Source organism: Sus scrofa, chromosome X (genome assembly GCF_000003025.6).
Source record: "Sus scrofa isolate TJ Tabasco breed Duroc chromosome X, Sscrofa11.1, whole genome shotgun sequence".
NCBI lineage: Eukaryota > Metazoa > Chordata > Mammalia > Artiodactyla > Suidae > Sus > Sus scrofa.
In genome coordinates this window covers 106366071-106393911 of record NC_010461.5, presented here as the reverse complement: position 1 = coordinate 106393911, position 27841 = coordinate 106366071, and the positions used below count along the sequence as shown (strand labels likewise).

The 27841-nt window shown below is 54.0% G+C and overlaps 1 protein-coding gene across 1 annotated transcript; it reads right to left on the bottom strand.

Moving 5' to 3' along the window:
• On the bottom strand, window positions 4458-20041 carry SASH3 (SAM and SH3 domain containing 3). Its single transcript, XM_003135376.5, has 8 exons — window positions 19771-20041; window positions 11460-11555; window positions 10868-11014; window positions 8338-8479; window positions 7031-7179; window positions 6714-6923; window positions 6425-6575; window positions 4458-5908 (listed from the first exon to the last, which is right to left on the bottom strand). Exons 1-8 carry the CDS (start codon window positions 19825-19827, stop codon window positions 5718-5720), a joined length of 1143 nt encoding a protein of 380 aa, XP_003135424.2. The 5' UTR covers window positions 19828-20041; the 3' UTR covers window positions 4458-5717.

The following is a 27841-nucleotide window of genomic DNA, read 5'->3' as shown; positions in this document are numbered from 1 at the left end:
AGCTTGGATCCCACGTTGCTGTGGCTGTGGTGTAGGTTGACAGCTGTAGCTCCAATTAACCCCTAGCCCGGGAACTTCCATATGTCGCAGGTGCAGCCCGAAAAAGACAAAAAAAAAAAAAAAAAAAGAGAGAGAGAGAGAGAGAGAGAGTCAGAAGCAGTGGCTGGGGCCTGTGTCAGACCACGTTGCTCTAGGGTTTGGATGGTGGCAGGCGAGCGAATTTGTGGAGGCGAGAGCCTTTGTTGTGGGGGTGTGGGGGAGCTGATCAGGACCTACCTGGGGAGGTCCAAGGTATTGTCGTGAGAAACAGAGGCAGCGAGTGAGAGGGGAGATGGTTTAGCTGGAATGTGCTGATACCCCCAGCTGCTTCCCCTGATGGGCTGAACTACTGAGGAGCTGGCTAGACTCTCTCTTATTGTGTCTGGCCTTTATCCCCTTCCTTCTCGCAGCCCAGGATGTCCAAGGGAGGTGCCTAAAATAAGCCTGCTATCCAGGGCTGACCATCGTGCTGTGGGCTCGCCAGAGCCAGGGCTGCCCCAGGCATCTCAGGGGGACTTTCTCCCCATGACCAGCCTCTCTGGACACCAGAGCTGGCACCCTATACCCTTGAATCCCAGCACCCTCTGGGAGCTTCGATAGAGCTTGTCTCTGGGCTACAGCAGTTAGTCTGCAGACAAGCACATGTCAACTCGGCCTTTGTGCCTGTTCTTGAGCTCGACACCTTGGAGGTTACAGAAAAGGTCAAAGAACCCCACCATTTATTGTTACTATGTGCTGAGAACTTTATACACTATCTCGTTAATTTTTCTGACAACCCCAAGAGGTAGGTATTATTAGCTCATTCTTCTTTTCTTGGTGTTAATTTTTAATTAATTAATTTTGCATTTTAGGGCTGCACCTGTAGCATATGGAGGTTCCCAGGCTAGGGGTTGCATCGGAGCTCCAGCTACCAGCCTACGCCACAGCCATAACAACATGGAATCTAAGCCACGTCTGCAGCTTATACCACAGCTCACGGCAACGCCAGATCCTTAACCCACTGAGCGAGGCCAGGGATCGAACCCGCAACCTCATGGTTCCTAGTCGGATTCATTTCTGCTGTGCCACAACGGGAACTCCTTAAATTATTTTAAAATCGAGATATAATTAATATACATCATTGTGTACATTTAAGGTATGCGATGTATTGACTTGATATATTTATGTATTGCCATATAAACCATTATTCTTATTTTATAGAAAAGAAGTGTACAGGAATATAATTACCTGAAATTACGTAACTAGTGATTGGTGGAACCAGGATCGGAAGACACTGTAGCTTAACTCCAAAGCCTTTGCTCTGGGTCACTACACTACCTAGGGGTCCAAGGTGAGATGGGCCTTGAAAGGAGTGAAATGGAGGTAGCAGGACAGTGACACGTTATCACTCATTGAGCATGGATTTTGTGCTCGACAGTACGCTTTTACATACATACGCTAGTTCATTCAATCTGTGTAACAATCCCGTGAGGCTCCACTGTACTGATGTGGACAGTGAGGCTCAAGGAGGTTAAGTGGCTTGTCCAAGGTGACCCAGCTAGTGGGTGACAGAGCCAAGACTTGAATTCATGTTGGCCAGAGCTACTAACCGCTAGGCCTTGTCTGCCCTAAAGGAGCCTCCACTTGCTGCAGGGACCCAAGGGCACAGGAAGAAGGCCATGGTCCTCATGAGCCAGCCCACCCCCCACCCTTCCAAGGGGAGCTAGAGGCTGTGGCCCCCTGCGCCTCGGACACCCAGGCCGGGGGTCGGGGAGAGGGCTTCCCGCTGTGAAGACTCTGCCTCATGGACACCAGCCCTTGGTTTGCTGGGCTCTTGGCCCCACTTGGCATCTTCTAGATGTCCGTGGGGCTGGACAGGAGCTCCCAGCAGCCCTGCCTGCAGGAGGGGCTTTGGGCCCTGAGCTGCAGACCCGCAGAGGCACTGCCTCTCTTGCTCTCAGGATCTGGCCTATGGTCTACATTTCCTCATTGCGCTTCCTCACCAGCCCCTCCCAAAACCCGGTGATCACTGGAGCCCTTACACAACTACCTGCTTTCTACCTGTATTCAGCCCACTGGCCAAACTGAAGCTCCGTAAGTCTGAGATGTCCCCTGTTCCCCTCCCCAGAGCAGGGGAGGATTTCAAAACATCATTTTCTCAGTCATTCCTCTTATTCTTCTACTTTCCTTTTCCCAGCTTGGAGCTAATAGGTATTACTCTGGGGGTTAAAAGATGTAGGCGTCTCCTCTGATAGGCTCCCCTTGGGGTGTATGGATTTTAAGCGCTTTGAGTCTTACTTACCCCCACTCTCTCTCTTTCCAGAAGCCTGTATCAAAAGGCAGCAGGATAATGACTTTGCTGCTACCTTAAATTGGAGGCTTAGGTCTGTTTGTTTATTTAGTTAATTTCATTGTTTTCAAAAATTAAGTGTTCCTTTTCATAGATATAAAAATAATACTTTTGGAGTTCTCTTGTGGTACAGTGGGTTAGGGATCTGGCCTTGTCAGTGGCTCTGGTCGCAGCTGTGGCGTAGGTTCAATCCCTGGACCAGGAACTTCTACATGCCTTGGGCATGGCCCCCCAAAATACTTTTGTAATTCAAATAAGAACATATTAAATGAACATTTCTCTCCCTCACTCCCCCAATCCCACACACCCCCTCACACAAGATCACCACTGGTAACCATTTGGTGCAGATCTTTTTGGTCTTTAATTTTTAAAAAAATTTTTTTTGTCTTTTGTCTCTTTTTAGGGCCGCACCCGCGGCATATGGCGGTTCCCAGGCTAGGGGTCCAATCGGAGCTGTAGCTGCCGGCCTACGCCAGAGCCTCAGCAGCATCAGATCCAAGCCATGTCTTTGCCCTACACCACAGCTCACAGCAACGCTGGATCTTTAACCCACTGAGTGAGGCCAGGGATGGAACCTGAGTCCTCATGGATGCTAGTCAGATTCATTTCCGCTGAGCCACAACGGGAACTCTGGTCTTTAATTGAAATTGTGTATGTTTTCCTTTTCTGAAATAAGAATGGAATCACCCTATAGATAAAGTTTATTACTCTCTTTTCTCCCATGACAGAGCATGGACTTCTTTTATAGTAAGAATGTTTGTACATTATTTGTATAATTTTAAATTTTCAAGTTAAACAATAAAGAGTCATAAAGATTTTCCCCGTGTCATTAAATATTTCTCTGCAACATCTTGTTTAATGATATAGTGTGAATAAACCATAATGTATCTAATTCCCCATTTGCATTGTTTCCAATTTCTTACACAAAGCTGTCCTGAATATCTTTGTCCATATATCTATGTAGCTTTTTTTTTTTCTTTTTACAGCCGCACTGTGGCATATGGAAGTTCCCAGGCTAGGGGTTGAATTGGAGCTTCAGCTGCCGGCCACAGCCATAGCAACGCCGGATCTGAGCCGCATCCGCAGCTCGCAGCAATGCTGGATCCTTAACCCACTGAGCCAGAGGCCAGGGATTCGAACCTGCATGCTCACGGACACCATGTTGGATCTTTAACCTGCTGAGCCACAGTGGGAACTATGTGTGTGGCTGGCATCCTAGGAAAGGAATGGCCGGGTCAGAGGGTGTCAGAGGCACATCACAGAGGGATGGATTGCTCTCTGGGGCGGCTGGCTGAAAGCTTTCGGGCTTCCCACTCAACATCTTCAATCTGTCTGAACCTGTTTCCCCTGTGAATAGGGAAGATGACAGGACCTACCTGGCGAGGGGTGGGGGAGCAGGAGGATCATAGGGGAGATACAGGCGAAGCCCATGGGGCCCAGCACATTTCCGTGCTTAGGATTCAACAGCAAGTATTCAGTACCGTTAGGGCGGTGAAGCCATTTGGGCTCCTCCTGGTTTCTTTGGTGAGGATAATGCTGCAGTTTCCTGACGCCCGCAGCCCCTAAGGAAAGTGGGGTGAGGGCAGCTGAGAATAAAGCCTAGAAGTAGAGTGGCCTTGTCTTTACCCTGCCAGCAGCTTGCACTCCAGTTTGCCTTCCCTAATGTGGTTAATACGGGAGAAACAAAGGAAGCCAGGGGCCCTCGTCTCCACCCACCGCCCAGAAGATGATGTGGCTTCAGTGGGTACACAGTGGGGCCCGGGGTGAGGTGGCCTCAGAGGGAAGGCCTTGCTCACTGCATATCTCCCCCTCTTGGACTCTGGACAGCCCTTTCCTCCCTGGGGCGGTAGGCAAGGCACTCGTTAAGTGAATAGTTCTGGGAAGTGGGAAATAGCTACTCCCCAGTCAGACCCCAGCTTAAGCCCCGGAAGCCTAAGCTCTGAGGAGGGCTGGTTATTGGTCAGCAGTGTCAAGGGCACTAGAGCATCTTCAGTCAAGGGCTGGATGGCTCTGAAAGGGCAGTGGAGGTCGTTTTGCCAAGCTGGTCTTCCATCCCCCGCCCCACAGGAACAACAAGCAGACAACAGTCATTTAGTTCTACCCTTTATTGCTACTAACCCGTCTCCCCACACCCCGTTGTATTTACACCCCAAACATTCCCCCAGGATACCTTCTACCAGAATTCCTGGTAGTAGGTCCAGAAGTGTGTCCACACTAGGCAGCCAATCCAAGAGGTGGGCACAAGGGTTACTCTCGGAATTGAGGGTACAGATTTGGTACTGGGGTCAAGGGAGGCCCCTACCAACGCTCTCCCTCCCCTTCTGAAGTTCAAGATACATCAAAACCTGTTGCAGAGCAAAGGCGGAGTAGTAGACTCCCCAACGTCAAGCTTTGTGCTGTCCCGGCCTGGACCTGCATTCAGCTTCCGAGGGGCCAATCTATCCTTGGAAGCCAGATCTGGCCATCTGCCACCAGCCTTGGGGGAAACGTCATTGATGAGCTGGGAGTGGAAGGTGGGGGTGCATTGTCTGAGGTATGGGCATTGTTTTAAGCTTGGGGGAGTTGCAGCTTGGCCTGAGTCACTCGCAGAAGTATGCAGAGGATAAGCAGGAGGAGCCGAGGCCTCTCCAGCCCCCTCAGTGAAACCCACTGGTGTCCTGGGCTGCAGGTAACAGGACAGCAGACATTTAATGTCACAGAATGTCAGAGTTGGCAAGGCCCTCAGCAACCAGCCATTCTTATCCTGACTATTCATTCTTATCCTGACCAGTCCTTGACCCAGATTGAGGAAGGCACTCTGTGTTCAAGTGACAGTGATTTAGTGGCTAAACCTATATAAAAAAAAAAGTTAAGGTGAAGGTAAGTAGAAAAGGTACATGTGGCTTTCTTCAAACCTTATTGAGGAAGATCTGGATTCTCCCCGTGTTCAGAGAAGAGTCCTTTTCAGTGGCCAGACTTTGCTCGGGTGTTGACCTGAACCACTGACTTTGGCCCCCTTTTCAGAAGCAGTGAGAAGGGAAGGTGGTGTGCAGGTGAGGAGGGTTTGGAGGCCTTGGTGGTGAGGGACAGGGGCCCGGTGGCCCTTTGGTGCCCCTCCTTGCTGCAGATGCAACTGGAAGGGCTGTGCTGTCAGTAGCTGGCGGATGGAGGTGGTCGGGCAGACGATGTGCCTTGGTGGCTCAGCATGTACTCCAGCCACACCTTATAGGGCCCGGCCGGCCTCTATGGCCCAGGGGACCCCTGGGGGAAATGAGCCGGCTCAGTGACAGTCCTCTGGCCTGGGGACACTGGGAGGCCGGGCCCATCCGCGCAGGATGCCTGCCTGGCCTCGGCCTGAGCCACTGCGGCCTCAAGGCGACCCGGCCAGGGAGAGGCTGTGCAGCTGCTCTTCGGCGCTCGCCAGCTCCGCCTCGTCGCGCCCACTCTCGGAGCCCTCGAAGCAGCCGGAGTCGCGAGGGATGTCCACCTTGGGCTCCGACACCGTGTGTGCCACTGGCTCCTGGCTGCTCTCGGCACCCTCTTCCGCTTCCTCACTGCCAGCTGCCAGGGAGGGAGAGGAATGCAGAGGGCTTGGGCCTTCGCTGGGAAGAAGCTTTCAGAAGACCTGAGGACCCCGTGTGGGTGAAGGGACCCTGGGAAGGCCACTGGAGGCCGTGTCTCCCTCTGGGCACCCACCACCACCCCTGCCCCTTCTCATCCCTTCTGGCTTAGATGCAGGCAGGTTTGCTGGCCAGCTCCTCGACCCAGGAGCTCAAACTTCAGCACTGAGCTAGCAGCCAGGAAATCTGCTCTTGCATCCTGGCTCTGTTATTACCCACTGTTGAGAGCGCAAGCCTATGCTTTATATCCTCTGGTCCTAAATCTACCCTTTGAACCCAGAAGGACTGGAGCCCCATCATTCCTAAAACCCCTTCTCCAAGCCCACTAGCTCTGCCCAAGAGACTGGAATTCAGGTCTGGAAAGCGCCTGCCCACCGCAGAAGGCCACCGGGGCAGAGCGTGCTCAGGGGCCGGGACCAGGGCAGGCCTCCCTGCTCCCCAGCCCACTCCCACTCACTGTCGTAGTCCAGCAGCAGCTCAGCGGCCGTAAGCAGCTTGGCCCGATGCTGCGGGTCCATGATGTTCAGCTCATTGAGGTGTGTTTCCCGCAGCTCTTTGAAGTCCTCCAGCGTCTGGTAGCCATTGAGCAGCAGGGTGGACGTGTGCTCCTGTGGGCAGGGACAGGCCACCAGCGTGGCCACTTACAAGCCACCCCCACCTAGAACCCCCTCTTCTCGCCACGGAGCTGACTTGCCCTGGCCCCCATCCCTTGGCTCCTAGACACCAGCGCAGGTCCCGCCTCCAACCTCGAGGCCAATGCGCTCCAGCAGCTCGTGCAGAGTCTTGGGCTTGGGCCTCTTGCCCTTGCTCTGTCGGCGGCTGGGGCGGGCAGGACCCGCGGCCTCCTCGGGCAGCACATCCACGTAGATGAACTTGAAAGAGCCCAGCCTGCCATTGAGCAGGCCCAGCCACGTCCCCACGGGCGGCTTTTCAACGATCTGGATCACGTCCCCTTTCTGTGGGGGGAGAGAGCAGAACGGAGCAGGGGTGAGGAGGTAGCCCCTTGGCCTCTGCTGGCCCTGTCCTGCCTTGGCTCAGCAGGGGGCCTGGGTGCCCACCTTACCTGCAGTTTCAGTGAGTCGTGGTCATAGGGGCTGGGAGTGAAGTCGGTGTGAACTCGTGCCCGGCCACAGAAGGGCCCTGTGTACTGGGGGGCAGGCGGGTCCTCCCCGAAGCTGCCGGAGCCCGGGCTGGGGCTGCAAAGCTCACTGCCTGCGGGAAAGAGTGCGGGGAGAAAGGTCACCTATGTCCCAGGACAGCTGGGGCAATGCCCAGCAGGTGCCTTGGGGGGAGGGGGGCTCTGGCTAGAAAACCCCAAGGATACGTGTTGGGGAAGAAAGCTGGGCTTCGGTTCGTCTCCCACTGCAACCCCTCAGCCACCCTCAGGAGCACAGCTTCCCCTCTGGGCTCCTGAAAGGAAAATAGTTGACCGTAAGAGACATGGCTGAAACTGGGCAAATTGGGAGGGTCTCCAGAGACCAACTGGGCCAACACCCCAATGAACAGCAGATGAGGAAAACTGAGGCCAGACAAGCCTCTCAGCTTATTATTCACAGCACTGGGTCTATGAGACTCCAGGCTCCTGACTCCCACTCCAGTGCTCCTGGAAGCCACCTTTCACCCGGGAAGCCACACTTTGCATCACTATTTTACTTTCTCTACTTAGTAAAGACTCAGCGTCTAGTTAGTATCACATGGAAACTTAAGATTCTTTCTGTCTGGGCAGGGCAGGGTGACAGCAGGCCTAAGTGGCTTTCAGTCGCGGCAGGGAGATGTCTTTGGAGCCAGGGAAACATCAGAGAACTTGGAACTAGCCTGATGGGAGAGAAAGGCAGTGCCTCTGCGGGGCTGCAGCTCAGGGCCCAAAGCCCCTCCTGCAGGCAGGGCTGCTGGGAGCTCCTGTCCAGCCCCACGGACATCTAGAAGATGCCAAGTGGGGCCGCGAGCCCAGCAAACCAAGGGCTGGTGTCCATGAGGCAGAGTCTTCACAGCGGGAAGCCCTCTCCCCAACCCCCGGCCTGGATGTCTGAGGCGCAGGGGGCCACAGCCTCTAGCTCCCCTTGGAAGGGTGGGGGTGGGCTGGCTCGTGAGGACCATGGCCTTCTTCCTGTGCCCTTGGGTCCCTGCAGCAAGTGGAGGCTCCTCTGGCACAGACCTAAGTTCAAGACTGAGTCACCTTGGGCCAGTCACTTAACCTCCTCGAGCCTCCATTTTCACATCAATCAAATGGGAATAATAATAGTATCAGCCCCATGAGACTGTGGTGGGGACTTATCGTGAAGAGGGCTGGGAAAGGGCCCAGTGGGCAAACGGTAAAGGTCCTTTTCTCCAGACTCAGCAGGTGTTTCCCCCGCCACCTCCCCTACTCACCCGTGGATGCCTGGCGGCTGAGTGCTGGGAGCTCCCGCTCCTCCTGCTCGGAAAAGGCCAGCGCCATCTTCTCAGGGCCAGGGCTGTCCAGGCTGCAGTCTGGAGACGTCGGGGAGGCCGAGCCCTCCTCCAGAGTGTCTCCCTGTGTGCAAGAGGAGGCAGGAAGCCCTGAGCAGCCTCACAGCTGGGGTGCACACGGGGCAGCCCCGCGTGCAGAGGAAATGGGCCTGACTCAAGCTCTGCCAGCTCGTGGGCTGCATGGCACCCTCCGGGCCCTGGTTTCCTCTTCTGTAAAGTGGAACTGACCATCCTTGCTCTACCTTCGTCAGGGAATGAGGCTCGACTGGGGCGCCCTGTGAACGTGCTTCATCGGCTTGCAATGCCAATGTACACTCAGAAAAGGCCTCGGTGCCATTTTGGACTCAGAGCCATTACCCAGGCCGCGTCAGGCAGATCGTGGCCCTGGAGTCATTATTTGGACTGTATTCCTATGTGCCAGGCAAAGGATTTCGTTTAATCCTCACTCGAGGATATGCGCTCGACTTTCCCAAGTTTACAGATGAGAACTAGGGCCAGGCGGGAGCCCACAGCCAAGTCAGCCTCGCTTTTCTCTCACTACACCTCCGTGCTGTGGGAACTCTTTCACAACTAGCTCATTGGGAATAAAAGCCCCGATTTGTAGTAGTTGCCAATGCCTGTGTAATAAATACTCTGCCCCTGCCCCCACCATGGTCAATGGTGAACTACCTCTGTGAGGTCACTGAAAGAGCAGCATCACAGACTGTAGATGCCAGTAACCTCAAGGGCACTGAGAACTGGGAAAGGTAGTACAACAATTAGGAAATGAAGGAGTTTCGTCATGGCGCAGTGGTTAACGAATCCGACTAGGAACCATGAGGTTGCAGGTTCGATCCCGGCCCTTGCTCAGTGGGTTAAGGATCTGCCGTTGCCGTGAGCTGTGGTGTGGGTCGAAGATGCTGCGTTGCTGTGGCTGTGGCTGTGTCGTAGGCCGGCGGCTGTACCTCCGATTCGACCCCTAGCCTGGGAACCTCCATATGCAGCAGTCAAGGCCCTAGAAAAGGCAAAAAGACCAAAAAAAAAAAAAAAAAAGGAAATGAAGAGGTTTTTGTTTGTTGCTTTTTATGTCTGCACCTGTGGCATATGGATGTTCCCAGGCTAGGGGTCGAATGAGAACTGCAGCTGCCAGCCTACACCACAGCCACGCCCGATCCAAGCCACATCTGTGACCTATACCACAGCTCATGGCAACACCGGATCCTTAACCCAATGGGCAAGGCCAGGGATCGAACCCGCAACGTCATGGATACTATAGTCGGATTCATTTCCACTGCACCATGACAGGAACTCCCAGAAATGAAGACTTTTGAAGGCTGACTTTATAGTCTTTTTATTTTGAATACAATTGATTTAATTCTAAATTTGAATAAGTTCGCTTTTTTCCTTTGGCTGCGCCTGCAGCACATGCAAGTCCCCAGGCCAGGGATTAAACCCACGCCACAGTAGTGATCCGAGCCACGGCGGTGACAACGCTGGATCCTGTAACCGCTGGGCCATGAGGGAACTCCAGGAAACATTATTCTCAATAATGGTTGTGAGTTCCCGTCGTGGCGCAGTGGTTAACGAATCCGACTAGGAACCATGAGGTTGCGGGTTCGATCCCTGCCCTTGCTCAGTGGGTTAAGGACCCGGCATTGCCGTGAGCTGTGGTGTAGGTTGCAGACGCGGCTCGGATCCCGCGTTGCTGTGGATCTGGCGTAGGCCGGTGGCTACAGCTCCGATTCAACCCCTAGCCTGGGGATCTCCATATGCCGCGGGAGCGGCCCAAAGAAATAGCAAAAAGACAAAGAAAATTAAAAAAAATTAAATAATTTCCAAGAAATAGCAACAACAACAACAACAACAAAAAAATAATGGTTGTGTCTTACAGCTGGCTCACAAAATTCCTGAAACTTAGACCAAGCACGGTCCTGAGCTGGCAGGAGCCAGTCAGCAGGCGCCGCTCCAGCCCACTGCTGCCAGGGTGCCTCCTCTGCCAGCCACAAGCACACCAGACTGACTCAGTGTGTGACTTTAGCTACTTGGATGTGCCTGCCCTACAGCTGTCGTTGTGCCTTCCCTCCCTGGGCTGCAGCCGGCCTTCTGGATTTTCTTTCATAGCGCTTCTCTTTGAGTCAGGCCTTCCCAAACCTATGGACTAATTCCAAGCAAAACTCTGAGGTGGGTGAACTTGCCTTTGTCGATCTCATCTCCTCAGGCCTGCCTGCCCACAAAGCTTCTCTTACCCAGACTTTTAACCCTCCTCAGACCCCACTGCTTCCTGCTGGGTCCTCGGCTGAATGAGCTCCCTGCCGAAGGTGAAATTTCTGCTTGTGTTGGGTCAGGCTTTCAGGGATCATACCTGAGCCGTGTCTGTCACGGAGGCCATGCTCTCACCCTGCCAGGGCAGTGCCTGTCCTCCTCGTCCCCACCCACCCACCGCCCCCTCCGCCCCCTGGGTCTCCGGCCTTACCATCTCCTCCGACAGGGCCTTCACCACCATCTTGCCCATCTTCCTGTTCATGGTTCGGGAAATCACGGCCCTCCACTTCTTCCCCAGCTTTTTGCCACTCTTCCCAGCATCCTCTGGAGTAGGGACACCTGAGTCATCTTCTGGAATCTGTGACAATAGAGGTGGAGATCCAGGAAGCCTGGTGACCATGTCTGGGTCCAGGACTTGGGGACAGGAGGAGGCCTTTGGGTCCCGGCCGGGGCTGGAAGCGCGGGAAGGAGAACTTCCCATCCTGTCCCCTCTTAGCCCCAGATGCGCCACCGAAGCCCAAGTCATGGCCTCCGCTCTGTTCATTTGTATTTAAATTGACAATTTGCAACCGAAAAGAATGCAGGTGAAGTCCTAGGGCCCAGAATTTTGGGGGCTGGCAGAGAGGGGCCTATTGTATTTAAAAAGGCTTTGCCTCAACAATCCTAAAATGCTCTTTCCTATCCTCTGTCCCTCCGCCACTCCCCCACCCAGGGCTGGCTGCCTGCCGGACCCCTCCGGCCCTCCCCACCGCACCCCACCCAGGGCTGGCTGCCAGGTCCCCCAAGGAGGCTCTGACACTCACATTATCATCCAGATTAAATTCCTTCTCGCTCACCACAGGGGAGCTGGGTTTGGATTTGGCAAAATCCTTGAAGCTGCTGGAGCGCTGAAGTGAGAGCTGGAAGAAGCAGAGGTGTTGCCATCAGTGGTGCTAAAAAAAATGGCGGCCGAGCAAGGAGCCAAGAGCTGTTCCTGCTCCCAACACCTCGGCCTGAAAGCCCAGGGCGGAGGAGGGCAAGCTGCAAGACCTCCTTCTAGCTACCTGGCTTCATCCTGTTCTTTAGCTGCGAGCAGCCCCTGATGCTGGCCCCAGAGCTAGCTCCTCACCTCAGGAGACTCAACCCCAGGCAGGCCTTAGACTAAGCCCACATTTCCACCAGTACCTGAAGTTTGGGCCTTGAAACCCTGTAGCGAAAGACAAAGAGAGTTTGAGCAAACACCTCTCTCCTATTAGAGATAAACTTCAGGCTACGCCAACCGTGTCTCCTCTATACAACAGAGCAAGCCCTCCCACAGCCTGGCCTCCAGGTTCTGAGTCTTCCCCAAGCATGATTTCCTGGGACAGTAATGGTGACGAACACGTCGAACACGTCGGGGGCCTCCAGCCTGATGCCTCAGTGTCCTAAGAAAAGGAAGGCAATCCTCCCCTCCCCGCCCACCCCCCTTGGCCCAGTAAGACCTGGCATTAGGCTTTCTGGAAAGCCACAGTAGAGGGTTCTTCAGAAAAGGTGCCCACAGATGTGGGACACAAATGATGGGGGCTAGTCTAGTAAAAGAAAACTGCCATTTTCTCTTTATCTCTGCTTTTAATCTTGGCCACTACCGAGATGAGCTGGCTACTGTCAGATGGGTACCAGTCTTCAGACTTTTAGGCCTCACCTATTGTTGGTGCTGTGAATGAAAGATGCTGCTGCCATATCAGCAAACAAAGGATGCTGCGGCCAGGCCATCATCAAGCCATCAGCCACTACCGGCCCCCTTTGGTGAGCCCAGAGGGAACTCAGGATGGAGGCAGAGAGCCACTGCAGCCAACCCCAATGGTGCACCCCGAGGGGACCTGGGAAGGGAAAGAATACTGGCCCCAGATAGCTCAGGTACCATTGAAGGAATGATTTCAAAGACCCCAGACTCTTGCATCTTCCCTTACACTTTTCTAAGTGCAGCTCAATTCATTTACTTGAGATGTCTGGTTTCTTTCATTAACAGTAATCCAGGAGTTCCCGTCATGGAGCTGCAGAAACGAATCCGACTAGGAACCATGAGGATATGATTTCAATACCTGGCCTCGCTCAGTGGGTTAAGAATTCAGCGTTTCCCTGAGCTGTGGTGTAGGTCGCAGACGCGGCTCGGATCTGGCGTTGCTGTGGCTCTGGTGTAGGCCGGCAGCTACAGCTCCGATTTGACCCCTAACCTGGGAACCTCCACATGCCGTGGGTGTGGCCCTAAAAAGACCAAAGACAAAAAAAAAACAACCCACAACTGTAATCCAGGCTGCCTCCTGGGCCTAGAGATCTCAGCTGGTCCGAGAATAACACATAATTCGCAACTTTTAGGTTACGCATTTTTCTTTTTCAGTCGACATTGCCGACGAGCCTATTTTCAGGAAATGAGCTGTCTTAACTGTCCATGTATGCACGTGGCGAGATAGCAGCAGGAACCGGGGCCAGGTAAGGAGGGCAGACTTTAGACACCAGAAGTGGAGGCTGAGCCTGAATCAAGACCAACAGTCAAGAGCAGAGATACACACAGGAACCGGGGTTCACAGATGGCCAGACAGATAGAGTGGGGGTCGGCTGCAGACGCCTGCGATAAGGGCTTGAGGAACTGAAGCCCCAAACCCACACAAAGCTGAAAGTTTCACATCCTCTTTCCTACGAAGGGGGTCCAGTGACAATCCCCCAGGGCAGGAGTCGTCTCACTTGCCCCCTCGACATACACGTCCTTGGCCCCAGCTCCTGGGGACCGCAGGGGAGCCCTTTAGTTCTCTTGCTGGGTCTGGACCAAAAGCAAGGCGGCAGCAATCAGGGGCAGTGGCCACACCTTCCCAGAGGTCACAGCCAGCTAGCCGACCAGACACTGGGTCAGCGGTCAGGTCAAGCAGATACCACTACCATGAAGGCCTCCGGGAGAGGCACCTGCTGCCTCAGGGAGAAAGCCTCTTCCAGCGATGCTGGGGAGTGGGTGCAGGGAGGGGAAAGCAGGGCGAGACAACTCCTGTTCCCATGCATCTCCTCCCCTGCTTTTCCCTGCGCACTATTCTTTCCCCTATTTCTCCCTTGCTTTCCCCTCCTCTCCTCCACCTTCCATCCATTTCCTGCTCTTGTATGGCTAGGATGCAGCTGCCTGGATAACTTCCTCCTCTTATTGCCTGGAAAAGAGGGAACAGAGAGAGGGTGGGCACCAGGCTGGCCTGGGCCCAGGGAGGGCAGGCTGGGCTGCTATTTTCAGGCTGATGGGGCCTATTGTAGCCTTCCCGCCACCAACCCCGAGTCTGGTCTTGAGACCAGGAGGCTGAGAGTCGCCCCTGAAGCCCCAGGGACCAGCGAGCCTGGAAAGCCAGCAGGAGGACAGGCGTGGGGCCGGAAGTGGGCTTTGTTGGGGAAGAGTAAACTCACTGCCGAGCTGCCCCCTAATTGCAGCTCTTTCCTTTTCCTGTCATTAATCTGCTGGCAGGAGGGCTGGGACGGGCGCCTTTGGCTCCTGGGACCTCGTAGCTTGTCCCAGCTTTAGCTCAAAACGGGAGAAAACAATTGAAAATGTCCACGGGACTGGTGCTGGGTCTCGAGCCTGGCTGGCCGCTCCTCAGCCCAGATCAGGGAAAGGACCAGACACGTTCTTTGGGTGACTGAGGGTGAGGACCGGCCCGGGGTGGCCTTTGGCCCCACCCACCTCTAAACTCAGAAGCTGCCCCAAATATCCTGAATGCCTTTCTATGAGCCTGAAATGAACCCCACCTCGCACCAGGTGTGCGTGGAAACTCTTGAGCCTTTTTGGATTTTCTGCCCGGCCTCCCTCGTGGCTGAGGGCTTCCTGGAGCTCCTGGGCGGGAAGTAGTAGCACCGTTGGCCCCCATTTCGTGTCTAAGGGAAGCATTTGGGCCTCTTGGAAAGAACTCCTGTTCTGGCATCAGAGGTTGCTGAGTTCGACTCTGGCATGTGTGCCCTCCAATGACCTATTCCACCTCCCCAAACCTCAGTCTCTACTTGGCGTGGGCCAGCAAGAGTTCGCATCTGGGTTCTGCCATTGACCCGCTGTGTAAAACCGGGTGAATTCCTCAACTTCTCTGGGCTTTCTTTTCCTCATGGGTGAAATGAAGATAAGAGCACCCACCTCACTGGGTTGTCCTGAGGGTGAAAGGGGTGAGCACCCGACACAGCAGTCTCTCAGGGAGGCATTCCTCTGACCCATCTCCAGGCTCTAACCTAGCATGGTCCCCACCTGGAACATTCCTCTCTTCTCTCTGTCAACCTTAGGCTCTCCCCACCTTCAGAATCCAATGTAACTGGAAATAACTCAAATGCTCATCAACTGTGGAGTGGATCCAAAGACTTGTGGAATGGCACATGGCATCGAGCTCCATGCTGCTCACGCCAACAAAAGGAGGACATGCGCAGATACACCATTGGGCAGAAGGGACCCGCCAGCAGAGTATATGATTCGGTCCCTCTTCTAGAAAGTTCAAAAGCCGGCAAAAGGCATCCGTGCTCTTCGAAGTCAAGAGAGTGGTTGCTCTTGGGGAAAGGAGACATGTAGTGACTGGCAGGTGGGGGGAGGGCACGAGGGAAGGAAGGTTCTGGATTATTGGCAGTGCTCTGATTGATCTGGGTGCTGTCTGCATGGGGATGTTCGCTTTAGGGATATTCATTGAGTGCTACGCTTATGATGTATGCACGTCTTTGTATGGATATTATACTTCAATTAAAAGGTTGTTCAAATCCAGTTTTAAAGGTGCTGCCCCCTGCAGGAAGCCTCCCCTGATGGCTCCTCAGAGCCTCACACTGACCCCACTGGCATCTTCTTCCCCTGCTTCCTAAGCAAGCTCAGCTTGTCAGGTTGTCTCTGCTGCTACCCTCTCAGCTCCTTCAGTGTCCCAGTTACGGACTGAGCGCCCTCTGGGCTCCGGGCCCTGACCTGGGCATGCGTGGGAATCCAGTAATGAGGCGTGGAACACCTCCCTGTGCCCGGCATGCACTTTGTGCATGCCAGCTCACTTCAGCTTCATTGCAGCCCTGTCTTATATCCACTCATGCCTGCTGGGGACACTGAGCCTTGGAGAAATTAAGCATCCTAGGCAGGTACACAACTGACCAAGGGAAGAGCAGGGTTTGGAACCCATGTCTATAACTCTGGAAGCCTGTGCTCCTTGCTGTGCTCAGAGCTCACAAAGTCACCCTTTCATATAGAAGGGGACTGAGGAGTTTATGCTGTGGCACAGGGGGTTAAGAATCCGATCATAGCGGCTCAGGTTGCTGCAGAGGTGTGGGTTCGATCCCTGGCCCGGGAACTTCCATATGCAATAGGTGCTGCCATGAAAAAAGAAGAAGGGGACTGAGGGCAATGGCGACTGCAGGTGGTGTTTGGAGAAAGCTCCCAGGAGAGTAGGTGGGAGCCTGGAGGAAAAAGGGCTCTGGAGGGCTTCGTGGAGAAGGAGGCACATTCAAACTAGGCTGTGCGGGGGGCGGGGGGGGGATCAGGGTTTCTCTAGGTGGAGCTGGGAAGGGTTGATTTCCGTTTGTTTGTTTGTTTGTTTTTGGCTTTTTAGGGCTGCACCCACGGCATATGGACGTTCCCAGGCTAGGGGTTGAATTGGAGCTGCAGCTGCTGCCCTATGCCACAGCCACAGCCACACAGGATCTAAGCCGCATCCGCGACCTACACCACCGTTCACGGCAATGCCAGCTCCTTAACCCACTAATCAAGGCCAGGGATTGAACCTGCGTCCTCATGGATGCTAGTGAGATGCGTTAACCACTGAGCCATGACGGGAACTCCTGGGAAGTGTTCGATCGAGAGAGAGTTAGGGATATTCCAAGTGTGGTGACGGAAATGATGGGTATGCCAGTGCGTGGGGTGGGCGGAGGGGCAGAAAAGGCCACGAAGGCCCTTGCCAGCCATGGCTTTAGCCTGCGGCCAATGAGGAGTCACTGGAAATATGACGTGCATGCTAGCGGGAGGGTGTCAGGCAGAGGTGCGCTGTAGGAAGGAAGCCCAGGGAAGAAGTGTGCTGGGAGTGTGGAAGAGGGGGCAGGGAGAGACTGCAGGAGGAGACAGTTGAGCGCTGGCATGGGACACTTGATTCCCCTCCATTTCCCCTGCTGGGTGGTTTGGGATGTATTGCAAAGTGGGGGCAGGAGGGTGGGTAGGATCATCCCTACTGGAGGCAGGTCCCAGGACAAACCCCTGTCCACTTCCTACACCCTGGCATATCTAAGAGAGTGCAGAGAGATACCTTGATGGAGGCGAAAGTCTCCAAAAGGCAACCAAGGGGTGTGCCCCCAACCTGAGGGTCTCCCCAATCCTTCGTGATGCACAGTAGGTGCCACATCCTGACCCCACCATCCTGGGGGGCCTGTTCCAGACTCTGCTCTGCTGCCTGGAAAGTCACTCCTGCCACGGCCATCTGGGCTGGGTGGATTCTTTGATGCTCGCCAGACTCTTCCAGTGCTTTTGAGCTCAGCAGGGAGACAAGAGGGTTGAGCGAGAAGGGGCTAAGACTCTGCACACTGACAAATCTTGGCTTGGATCCCTGCTCTGCAGGTTACTAGCTCTGTGACCTTGGGTAAGTGGCTTGACGTCCCTGAGCCTCGGGCACAAAATAAAGGTAACAGCTGCCCCTACCTCACAGGGTTGTCGTGAAGAGCTAAGAGATGGGCGACGGCACAGCACGGCGCCTGGCCCCGATGAACACTAGGGCTGGTTTTTTCCATTTCAGGGCTGGGATGGAGGCTCACCGGGCACCCCTCGTGGGCACAGGCACACATGCGACAGAGTGTGCTCACAGTTATTGTCCCAGGCACACACCCTCCTGAGGTGGGCAGATCAGGAACTAGCCCCCTTTTCCGAGGTGAGGATTGTCCAGTGAACTGTCTGAGGTCCTACGGCTGGAGCCTGGTGGGATTCCGGCTCTGCTTTCTGCCCCTGCCCTGCACACCCTCTGCTCGGCAGGCTCGAGAGGAGAGGCGGGGCAGGAGAGGGAGGCCTCTCTGCCCTTTGTGCTTTTTCCCTTCTATCACGTCACCTTGGGGCTCTGAGGGGAAGGGACAGGCCCATGTCACAGTGCCTGCCTCCGGGCCTCCACCTTCGGGAAAGTGGGCTTTTATTTTTTTTTATTTTTTTGCCTTTTGTCTTTTCCAGGCCTGCACCCGTGGCATATGGAGATTCCCAGGCTAGGGGTCTAATCGGAGCTGCAGCCGCCGGCCTATGCCAGAGCCACAGCAACGCAGGATCCGAGCCGCGTCTGCGACCTACACCACAGCTCACGGCAACACTGGATCCTTAGCCCAGTGAGTGAGGCCAGGGATCGAACCCGCAACCTCATGGCTCCTAGTCGGATTCGTTAGCCACTGAGCCATGATGGGAACTCCAACGTTGGCTTTTCTAAAGGCACTTTCAAGGGCCGGAGTTTGGAGAATGGGTCTGGAGGCCGACCCAGACTCTGCAGGGGTGACATGGGGCTTGCCTGGATGATGCTCCCCCAGAGGACAGGGCCCTCAGAGGGCCACAATGGCCTCGAATCTTCCAGGAGAGGCTTGCGGGAAATCCCAGAGGTCCCGCCATCAAAACACAGAGTCTGGATAATGGGAGGCAGGAAAGAAGAAGGGGCTTCGGGCTTCTGTGAGCCTCTGGGCGCCTCCACCTGAGGTGGCTCAGGGTCCCAGTGGCCGAGCGTCAGCTCTTTCTCAGACTTTTTCTTCCAGCTCAGCTCCCCTGTGGTTTGGGGCCCAGCCGTGTCTAGAGCGGTCTCTGTTTCCCACCGTCATCAGCCTGAGGGCAAGGGGAAGTGGGCCCATTCTCCAAGGAGGGGTGGCCAATGGGGGGTCTGCCGGGGCTAGCGCCGGGCAGGGCTCCGACAGGGCCCACCCAGCCTGGGTGAAGAATCACGAGTCTCTCCCCCCCCCCCCCACCTACACAGCGGCCTCAGAGAAGCAGCTGGGGTGGGGAGAGTACGGCCGGAAGTGGCAGCCACCCCAGGTCCTGAGATGAGCAGGATGTACACCCTGGTGCTCCGAGGCTCAGCTTCTCAGCTGGTTCCGTTCCCGCCTGGGAGCTGCTCCCCTGACAAAGGGGCTCCCCCAGAGGCACCTGGGCAGGGCTCCAGGGGGAGAAGGGCACCTTGAGAGCCTGGAGGCCCCGAACCTTGGCCTGTGGCTACACCTGGCCTCTTGGACCTGGTTCAGGCCTGCTTGGGGATGGTCCTGGGATCCTGCTGGATATGCGGGAGGTACTTGCTAATTGCCTGGGAGGATCCTACCATCAAGTCAAAGAATCAAATCCAGAAATTCTCAAATCCAACTAGTGAAAACTAGCTGTGGCAGAGCCAGTCAAGGAATCTTCTAGTCTGTGGCAGCTACTTTTCTTCCTGGCCTTTAAAATCCCCCCACAGAATTTTTTTCCTCCTCGGCCCTCACGCCTACTCCCCATCTCAGCAGCTTCATTTCTCAGGCTGCACGAATAATTTCTCTCCTCCTGGGAAAAACCTGTCTGCCCCCCCTGCATCCCATTGCAAGTCTGGAGGCCCTTTCCCCGAGTCTGGAAGTCCTGTTGGTGGGATCTCTAGGTGGGTCTCCTCTCCTGTGGGCCCCGGGAGCTACATCAGAGCTGAACCAAGTGGGCAGATCTTGGGCTCCGGCAAAGTGCAGGCGCCCTGGGAGCATCATGGCTCCGGGCTGGGTGGCCCCGGCGGTGGCGCCCTTTGAAGGCGATGGCTCCTGAGAAGCGGGCTCAGGCAGAAGCGGTGGCGGGAGAGAAACTTAATTAAGTACAGTCTTAGGATTCAGCTTGAGAACTGTATTTTATCATTCTCGAGTTCTAGTCTAGGATTCTAGCCCACCCATTTTAGGTCTCAATCTTATCACCAAAGGGTTGCATTTCTACCACTCTAGAAACTTCTAAGCGTGCATTCGGTACCTCCATTTCTCTAGAATGTTGAGTCCCTTCTATATTTCTGTGACTCTAGCAACCTGTGGGCCCTTGTCCCATTGCCCTTGGGAGACTGGGCCTCGCCTGCAGACTCAACATATGGCCTTTGGCTCTTCCCACTTCTGTGAGTCCTGGAGAAGTGGGTTGAGAGAGCAGAGGGAAGGACGCAGTGAGTTCACAAAGATGCTCCTCACCTTTTTCTTCTGAGTGGGCTCCTTCTCGCTGGCGTTGGAGGGCTTACGGCGCAACATGGTCCACCCTGGTGATAGTCCGCTTTCCTAGGTGTCGAGACGCCGAGGCCTCTTGCTCAGCCTCGCCAGCACTGTCCAGGGGGCCCGGCATGGACTGAGCCTCTGGCTGCCACTCTGATTGCTGCAGTGGCAGCTTGGGGGTGCGGGCCATGGACACCCGGCAGCAGCAGCATACAGGAAGCCCCGTCACGTGACCTGCTCTTACAGCAATCGCAGCCCCTGCCGGCCCCTGGGGAGGAAGGAAGTCCCAGCTTCAGTCTCCAGAGATTCTGATGCAGACAGCTCTTGGGTTGAACAAGCAGAGAAAAGTCCCTGCCATCTCAGGGCAATGACTGCCAGTCCTTCGGCCAACCAACCAGACCGTATGTGGCCTACTGAAGCCCTTGACCTCACTGACCAGAATCCAGAAGCCAGAAGTCGGACCATCGAGCCGCCAGTTGGGCCCACGCTCCCAGTCACCTTGTACCACCACGGTCATCACTGCCATCGCTACTTCTACCACCACCCTTATAACCAGCCCTCCCAGCTATAGCCATCACCTTACAGCCATCACCCCTGAGGTCATCTGTACTGCCATGGTCACCTCTATAGCCATCATTGCTAGAACAATCTTCATCCCTACAGCCTACACCCTCAGTCATCATTATGGCTGCTATCACTGTTAGACCCGTCATCCCCTCAGCTGTTACCCTTATAGACATTACAACCGGTCACCCCCACGACACTCTTACCCCTACAGCTATCATCCTTACAACTGTCACCGCATCCCTGTAGTCATCGCGCTGCCTTTAGCCCTACCACAGCCATCATTGCCAGGACACCCACCCCCACCGTCAACACCCCCCAGCCATCCTCCTCTACCTGCCACTGCCACTACCACCCGTTCAGCCGGCATCTCCTAGCTGTCACCCTTACAGACGCTATCACTATAGCCAGTCGTCCCCTCCAACCCTAACTCCTAGAGCCACCTCCTCTCAGGTCTCGCCCTGCAGCGGTCATCCCCACTGCCGCCGGCACACCTACAGCCACCCTCGCAGAGCAGTCACGTCTATCATCAACATCCCTTGGCCGCCACCCCTTAAATTTATCTCCAGCACAGCCATCGCGATGACGGAAAAGGCCATTGCAAGCAGCTCCACACCGCCAGCACAAGTCCCTTTCAGCAGGCATTTCTTGATGTCTCTGCACTAAGTTTTGAAGGTTCACTTTGCGGGTTATCTGTGGCAGACATTTTAATAACCTTGAGGACTTATGCTTATTACAAAAGCAATTCATATTCATCATGTACAATTTCGAAAACATGGGTAAAGACAAAGAAGAAAATTCAAAAATTCTCTGTAATTATCTTCCACAGTATTTGGGTGAATACCCTTTTCCGTTTTTGAGTATTTACCCCCCCCCCCCCGCAGTATGATTTGCACAGAAAGCAGACCAGTGGTTTGGGGGATTACAAGGGGAGGGAGCGATCTGGAGGGGCACAAGAACGCTTTTGGGGGCGATGGATAGTTCACAATTTTGGTTGTGGTGATGGTTTCATGGGTGTCTACATATGCAAAACTCAAATCGTATACTTTTTAAATGTACAGTTTATTGTAGTTCAGTTGTATCTAAATGCAGCTACTTAAAATTTTTTTAATTAAAAAAAGTCACACTTCACACGCTGCCTTGGTATGTGCTTGTCAAACTAAACACAGTATCAAGATTGTCATTTCACCACATCCCTACAGATGAACTTCGCTTGGCTGGAGTTTTTTTTTTTTTTTTTTTTTTTTTTTTTACTCTTCATTATACTTCCATAAGGTGAGTAGTCACAGCCGCGGTTTTTTTTTTTCTTAGGAATAGATAGCTTTCCAGAAGGGGAATGCTGGGGTAAAGGCTGTGCATCCTTTTAAGATTTTCCTTTCTGGGGCACTTGTGAAATCCGAGGCTGGCCGTCCCCTGTTCCCAAGATGTTCTTGTGACTTCCTTCCCCGCTGCTCTCCAGCCGGCCCTACGCCTCCCACCATCCATCGGTCGGGATGGAAAAGACAAGGTCCTTCTCCCCCAAGCGGAAGCTTTTCTTGGGCTCTGTCCTACTCAGCCAGCCAGACTCACGAAAAGATCAGGGGCTCCAGCTCGCTTCCCAGCCCCCATCCCCAGGCCTGCGCTTCCCAGCCTGAAAGCCCCTCCCAGGCCGCCCAGGGCCCGGGCGCGGGAACTGCAGGGGCTGCGCTGCGAGGTGGCGGGCCTTTGGGGGCGGGCGCGATCGGCGGTGGCGGGGGACGCGGCTCGGGGGCTTGGGGCACCTGGCGGTCGGACGGCCGGGGAAGGTAGCCGCTGGCCGAACCTTCCCGGCCTGCGCCGCGACGGCGCGTCCCGGGCTCACGCAGGATGTGCCGGCTTCCTGTTTGCTCAGCCCCGGTAGCGAGCCGATCTCACACACTAACCGCAGAGTCTTCAAAGGCAGCCACCTAACCCCAGCATAGGGCGGCCGCGACCGCCTCGCCGAGGCCTGGGAAAAGGCCGCGGGGTTGGGGGTGGGGCGGGGGAGGAGGGCGGGGGGGGGGCCAAGGAGGAGGGGGAGGGGCCCTCGAGAGATGTAGCGAGGCGATCCGCCCCCAGGACCGAAGGGAGCGTGTGTCTTCAGCCCTGCCCTTATGGCTTTTTTTCAGATCTGTGCTTTCCGGTCAGCAGTCTCCGCTCTGGGGGTCCTGGGCACCCTCATCCCTGCCGCCTTCTGGGAACTTCTCTTTCCTAGAAGATTGTTCTGGCTCCAGTCCCATTAGGTCAGGCCCCAACTGGTTAATGGGCTCTAAACACTTGTTTAATAGGTTTCCCTTCCGGGCAACATATTTGCAATTTTATAGGTTGTGTTCCAGGTACATGAAGCCCTCAGCTAAAGAAGTGATCTGGGTCAGTAGTCAGTGAACAGGGCCACCGCAAACTTGATAATGGGCTGGCAGACAGGACCTAGGAGCTAGTTCTGGGCAGAGGCTTGTGCCAGACACTCTGAGCAGATGTAAGATAAATAGCTGTCAAGGCCCCTTGCACGGGGAGCTCACGTCCTAGGTGGGGCAGCCCGCTTGCATCTGCCCAGCACTTGTTCTTTGCCAAGCGCTACATTAAGCACTTCAAAAATGTTACTTAGGCCTCTCACCTTCTGACACGGCCCACACTTTGTCTATCTCTCAGTAAATCTACTCCTTCCTTACCTATCACTTTGCTTCTCACTGAGTTACTTCTGTGCTGAGACATAAAGAACCTGAACTTCAGGCAGTCCTGAGACCAGGTGTGTGATTTGAATTAAAAAACAGTGGATTCCAAAACAAAAACAAAAACAAAAACAAAAAACAGTGGGTTCCAGTCCCAATCTGAGTTGTGCAGCACCAGCGGCATAGCTCAAGTGATGGAACCAAGATTTGAACCCAGGCAGTGCGTCTAGCCATCACCTCCTCTGTTTTGCTCCCCAGTGCATAACTCATCTGGCTGAGTCCTCAGGAAAAAAAACAACAACGTTGTTTAGGAGTTCCCATTGTGGCTTAGTGGGTTAAGAACCCGACTAGTATCCATGAGGATGTAGGTTCAATCCCTGGCCTCACTCAGCGGGTTAAGGATCACGCGTTGCCACAAGCTGCAGCTCGGATCCAGTGTTGCTGTGGCTCTGGCGAAGGCCGGCAGCTGCAGCTCTGATTCTACCCCTGGCCTGGGAACTTCCATATGCCACAGGTGTGGCCCTAAAAAGAAAAAAATGTTATTTAATTCCACCATAGATCTGCTATCCCCTCACATCAGGTAAGTAAATTGGGATTATTAAATTGGGATTATTATGGCAAAGATGTGTTCAGTATAAGTGGGGCAGGAGAGCCTTGATTTAGCAGCAGTATTACAGCATGTGTATGCATGTGTGTGTGTGTTGAGGGGAATGAGGCGGGGGCGGGGGTTCCACTGATAGTGAGATCTATCTGAACCTTCAGTGGGTGGACCCAGGACTTCCAAACATACAGAGGTTTTTTTTTTTTTTTTGTCTTTTTAGGGTCACAGCTATGGCACATGGAGGTTCCCAGGCTAGGGGTCAAATCGCAACTGTAGCCCCCGGCCTACGCCACAGCCACAGCTACGCCAGATCTGAGCTACGTCTGCGACCTACACCACAGCTCATGGCAACACCGGATCTGTAATGCACTGAGCAGGGCCAGGGATCGAAGCTGTGTCCTCATGGATGCTAGTCGGGGTGTTACCACTGCGCCACGACAGGAACTCCCAAAGATACAAAGTTCATTGTAGGCTGCGTTCATATAGGGCAGCCCCCACCCGCACCTCCCCGCAAGAGGTTCTAATTTGGCAGATGATTCTGGGTGGGATATTTGGGACAGATGGGACCTAGACCTGTATGAAGGCATCCCTTGCTCTTCGAGCGGTTACCATCTTGCTTTGAGAGAGTAAGCGTTGGGATAAACGATAACTAAATTTTGCAAACTTCCCAAGTGATTCTTATTCTCACCTCTCCTTGCACCCACACGCATTCAGTTGAAAATAATAACAGCGTGGCAGGCGAGGGCCTTTACAACAAGCCCATGATGCGGGCACTCTTATTAGCCTCATTTTCCAGGGAGGAAGCCAAAGCTCAGAGGGGTTTAACAAACTGTGTAAGATGACACAGCTAGGGAGTGCAGGAGCTGAGTTTTAAACACAGGGTTGGTCTGGGTTCAGGGCCCATGCTATTAACCACGAGGCTCAAGTGCCTCTGATACAGAGTTCCTGAATGAGGAGGTGAGAGAATTGACCCCCTTCTTTGGCTGGGGTGCACAGGGCCACCTTGAAGCAGAGGGGAGTGAAGAGGATGGGGAGACATCTGGAAGCGGCACCATATATACAACAGCTGGAGAGTTCGGGTTGATTCAGTGGGGCGACCTATGGGGAGCCTTTGTCAGCTTGGGGGGCTGGTACTCACCGCCTGTAATATCTGGCTCAGAGGGCTGCAAGTTGACTTTAAACAGTTGCCATGTAGGGAGGGGAAGGGCATGTATTCTGGGTGGCCAGAAGTGATGGAGAACAGATCCATGGGAGATTTGGGTTCGTTCCAAGGAAGACATTTAAAATTTTTTTTTTTTTTTTTTTTTGCGTTTTTTAGAACCACACCTGCGGAATATGGAGGTTCCCAGGCTAGGGGTCAAATTGGACCTACAGCTACTGACCTACGCCACAGCCACAGCAACTCGAGATCTGAACCAGGTCTTCGATCTACACCACAGCTCATGGCAATGCCAGATCCTTAACCCACTGAGCGAGGCCAGGGATGTAACCTTCCTCCTCATGGATCCTAGTCGGGTTCGTTAACCACTGAGTCACGAAGGAGCTCCTAAAAAATTTCTTTATTATGGTTGATTTACATTGTTCTGTCCATTTCTGCTGTACAGCAAAGTGACCTAGTCATATTTTTTTCCTCATATTATCTTTCATCATGTTCCATCATAAGTGATTGGACATAGTTCCCTGTGCTCTAGAGCAGGACCATATTGCCTATCCATTCTTTTTTTTTTTTTTTTTTTTTTTTTTTTTGTCTTTTTGCCATTTTTTGGGCTGCTCCTGCGGCATAGGGAGGTTCCCAGGCTAGGGGTCCAATCGGAGCTGTAGCCGCCAGCCTATGCCAGAGCCACAGCAACTCGAGATCCGAGCTGTGTCTGCGACCTACACCACAGCTCATGGCAACGCCAGATCCTTAACCCATTGGCAAGGCCAGGGATCGAACCCGAAACCTCATGGTTCGTAGTCGGATTCGTTAACCACTGAGCCACAACAGGAACTCCCCATTCTTAGTGTAAGGCTTTGCATCTATTACCCCAAACTCCCAGTCCATCCTATTCCCTCCTCCTCCCCTTGGCAAGCACAAATCTGCTGTCCATGTCTGCAAGTCTGTTTCTGTTCTGCAGATAGGTTCATTTGTGCCACATTTTATTTTATTTTATTTAGGGCTGCACCCGCGGCATATGGAAGTTCCCAGGCTAGGGGTCCAATCGGAGCTGCAGCTGCCGGCCTATACCACAGCCACAGCAATGCAGGATCCGAGCCACCTCTGTGACCTACACTGCAGCTCATGACAATGCCGGATCCTTAACCCACTGAGTGAGGCCAGGAATTGATCCTCATGGATGCTAGTCAGGTTCGTTACTGCTGAGCCACGATGGGAACACCTGTGCCATATTTTAGATTCCACATATAAGTGATATCATATGGTATTTGTCTTTCTCTTTCTGACTTACTTCATTTAGTATGAGAATCTCTAGTTCCCTCCATGTTGCTGCAAATAGCAGTATTTTGTTCTTTTTTTATGGCCGAGTAGTATTCCATTGTGTGTGTGTGTGTGTGTGTGTGTGTGTGTGTATATATATGTGTGTGTGTGTGTGTGTGTGTGTGTGTATACCACCTCTTCTTAATCCATTCATCTGTTATTGGACATTTAGGTTGTTTCTGTGTCTTGGCTATTGTGAATAGTGCAAGGAAGACATTTTTGATATTCAGATGGTACTAGCTCAGCCCTGGTAAGCAGGGATCTTCCTGTTTCTAGAAATGTTCAAACAGAGACCACATAGTCCCTTGAAAACACCCGGGCATTTCCAAGGTGAAGTCCACCTTGGTAGCCTGACCCATTACCAGATTTCCTGGTGGTCATTTTAGGCAAGGGTTGGGGGGTGAGGAGAGCAAAAGTGCACCTGGGAGAAGAGCAGAGGAGAGCAAGGGGCCAGGGCAGGAAGCACCCATTCCCACGCACGCAGACGTACACACGGAGCCTGTAGCTCTGGGAACCCTGGGGAGCCTCTGGCAGCAGGGGCTGGTGGGAGGTGACAAGGTCTTGGTTTAAAAACAAAACAAAACAAAACAACACCTGCAGACAGCTGTGGCAGTTACCCTCAGAAGAGGAGGCTGGGCTTTGGTGCTCAGATAAAAACACACCCAGGACTCACCGGAAGGCCTTTCTATGGAAGACTGGGAGGGACCAGGCTGCTTTCCCAGGACTCTGTCTCAAGGTTACAAGGACGAAGGTCGCTGAGCCATCCTCGGGGACAGCTGTCTAGGTCTCTAGGGGAGAGGAGGAGCAGGAGAACATCTCCCAGACATGGAGTCAGATAGAACTGGACTCATAATGCCACCCATCACCTACTGGCTGCATGACCTTGAGCAATGAGCTCTAGTGCCAGCAGTGACAATGATAATGTGGGCCTTGTTTAGGGGTGGCACGGTAGGGAGGACTGTGATGTTTGTGCATGTTTGCCTGTGGGTGTTAAGTGTAACCAGCGTTACCCAGATGACACGCAGAGAGAGAGGGCGCGTGCCCTTGGCCTGGCGCCCAGCTCCTGGAAAGTTTGGTTCACTCCAGATTCCACCCGGTGTTTCTCCTCTTGCCTCGGCACCTGCTTCTACATCTCCTCTGGGTGCCAGCTGAATCTCTGCTGCCTGATTCAGTGGCCTATACCCTGTGTGTCCCCTCCACCTTGTGGAGAGCAGGGTCCCTCAGCCCAAGCTATTCTCGGACACAGGGGGTGCAACAAGCAGGAGGGCCTGGGACTGCTTGGCCCGCTGGGAAGGAAATTAGCTTTTTAGCCTCATAGCCTTACTGAGGACCACTGGGGCTTTCTTAACCACGCATCCTACCTCACTCAAGAGCTGCTTGCTCAGTTCCTGTTTCACAAAGAAACAAGGAAGTGAGGAGATGGGCCGGTCTCAGGGCAAGTGTGGGCTGGGCGGGGCCAGGGCTAGGGAGCTCCGCCCACTCCCAGCTGAGGGAAGCTTGGACCGAGATGGACAGAGAGGAGGAAGCAGTCGCTATTGAATCTTTCATATGTCTGTTTTTTTGGCACCAAGAGTGGCCAACCACTGATTTGAGGAAGTGCCCAGTGAGTTGGTAAAACTCACTGCTGACGTGGTTTAGCTGGGTCAAGAGTAGCCAGCCCCGCCCCTTCTGTTCCAGCCCAGGAACCGTTGGAACAACTGGCGGGCAAATGAGAGAAGACTGAGTGATCATATTGAAAACGAACCA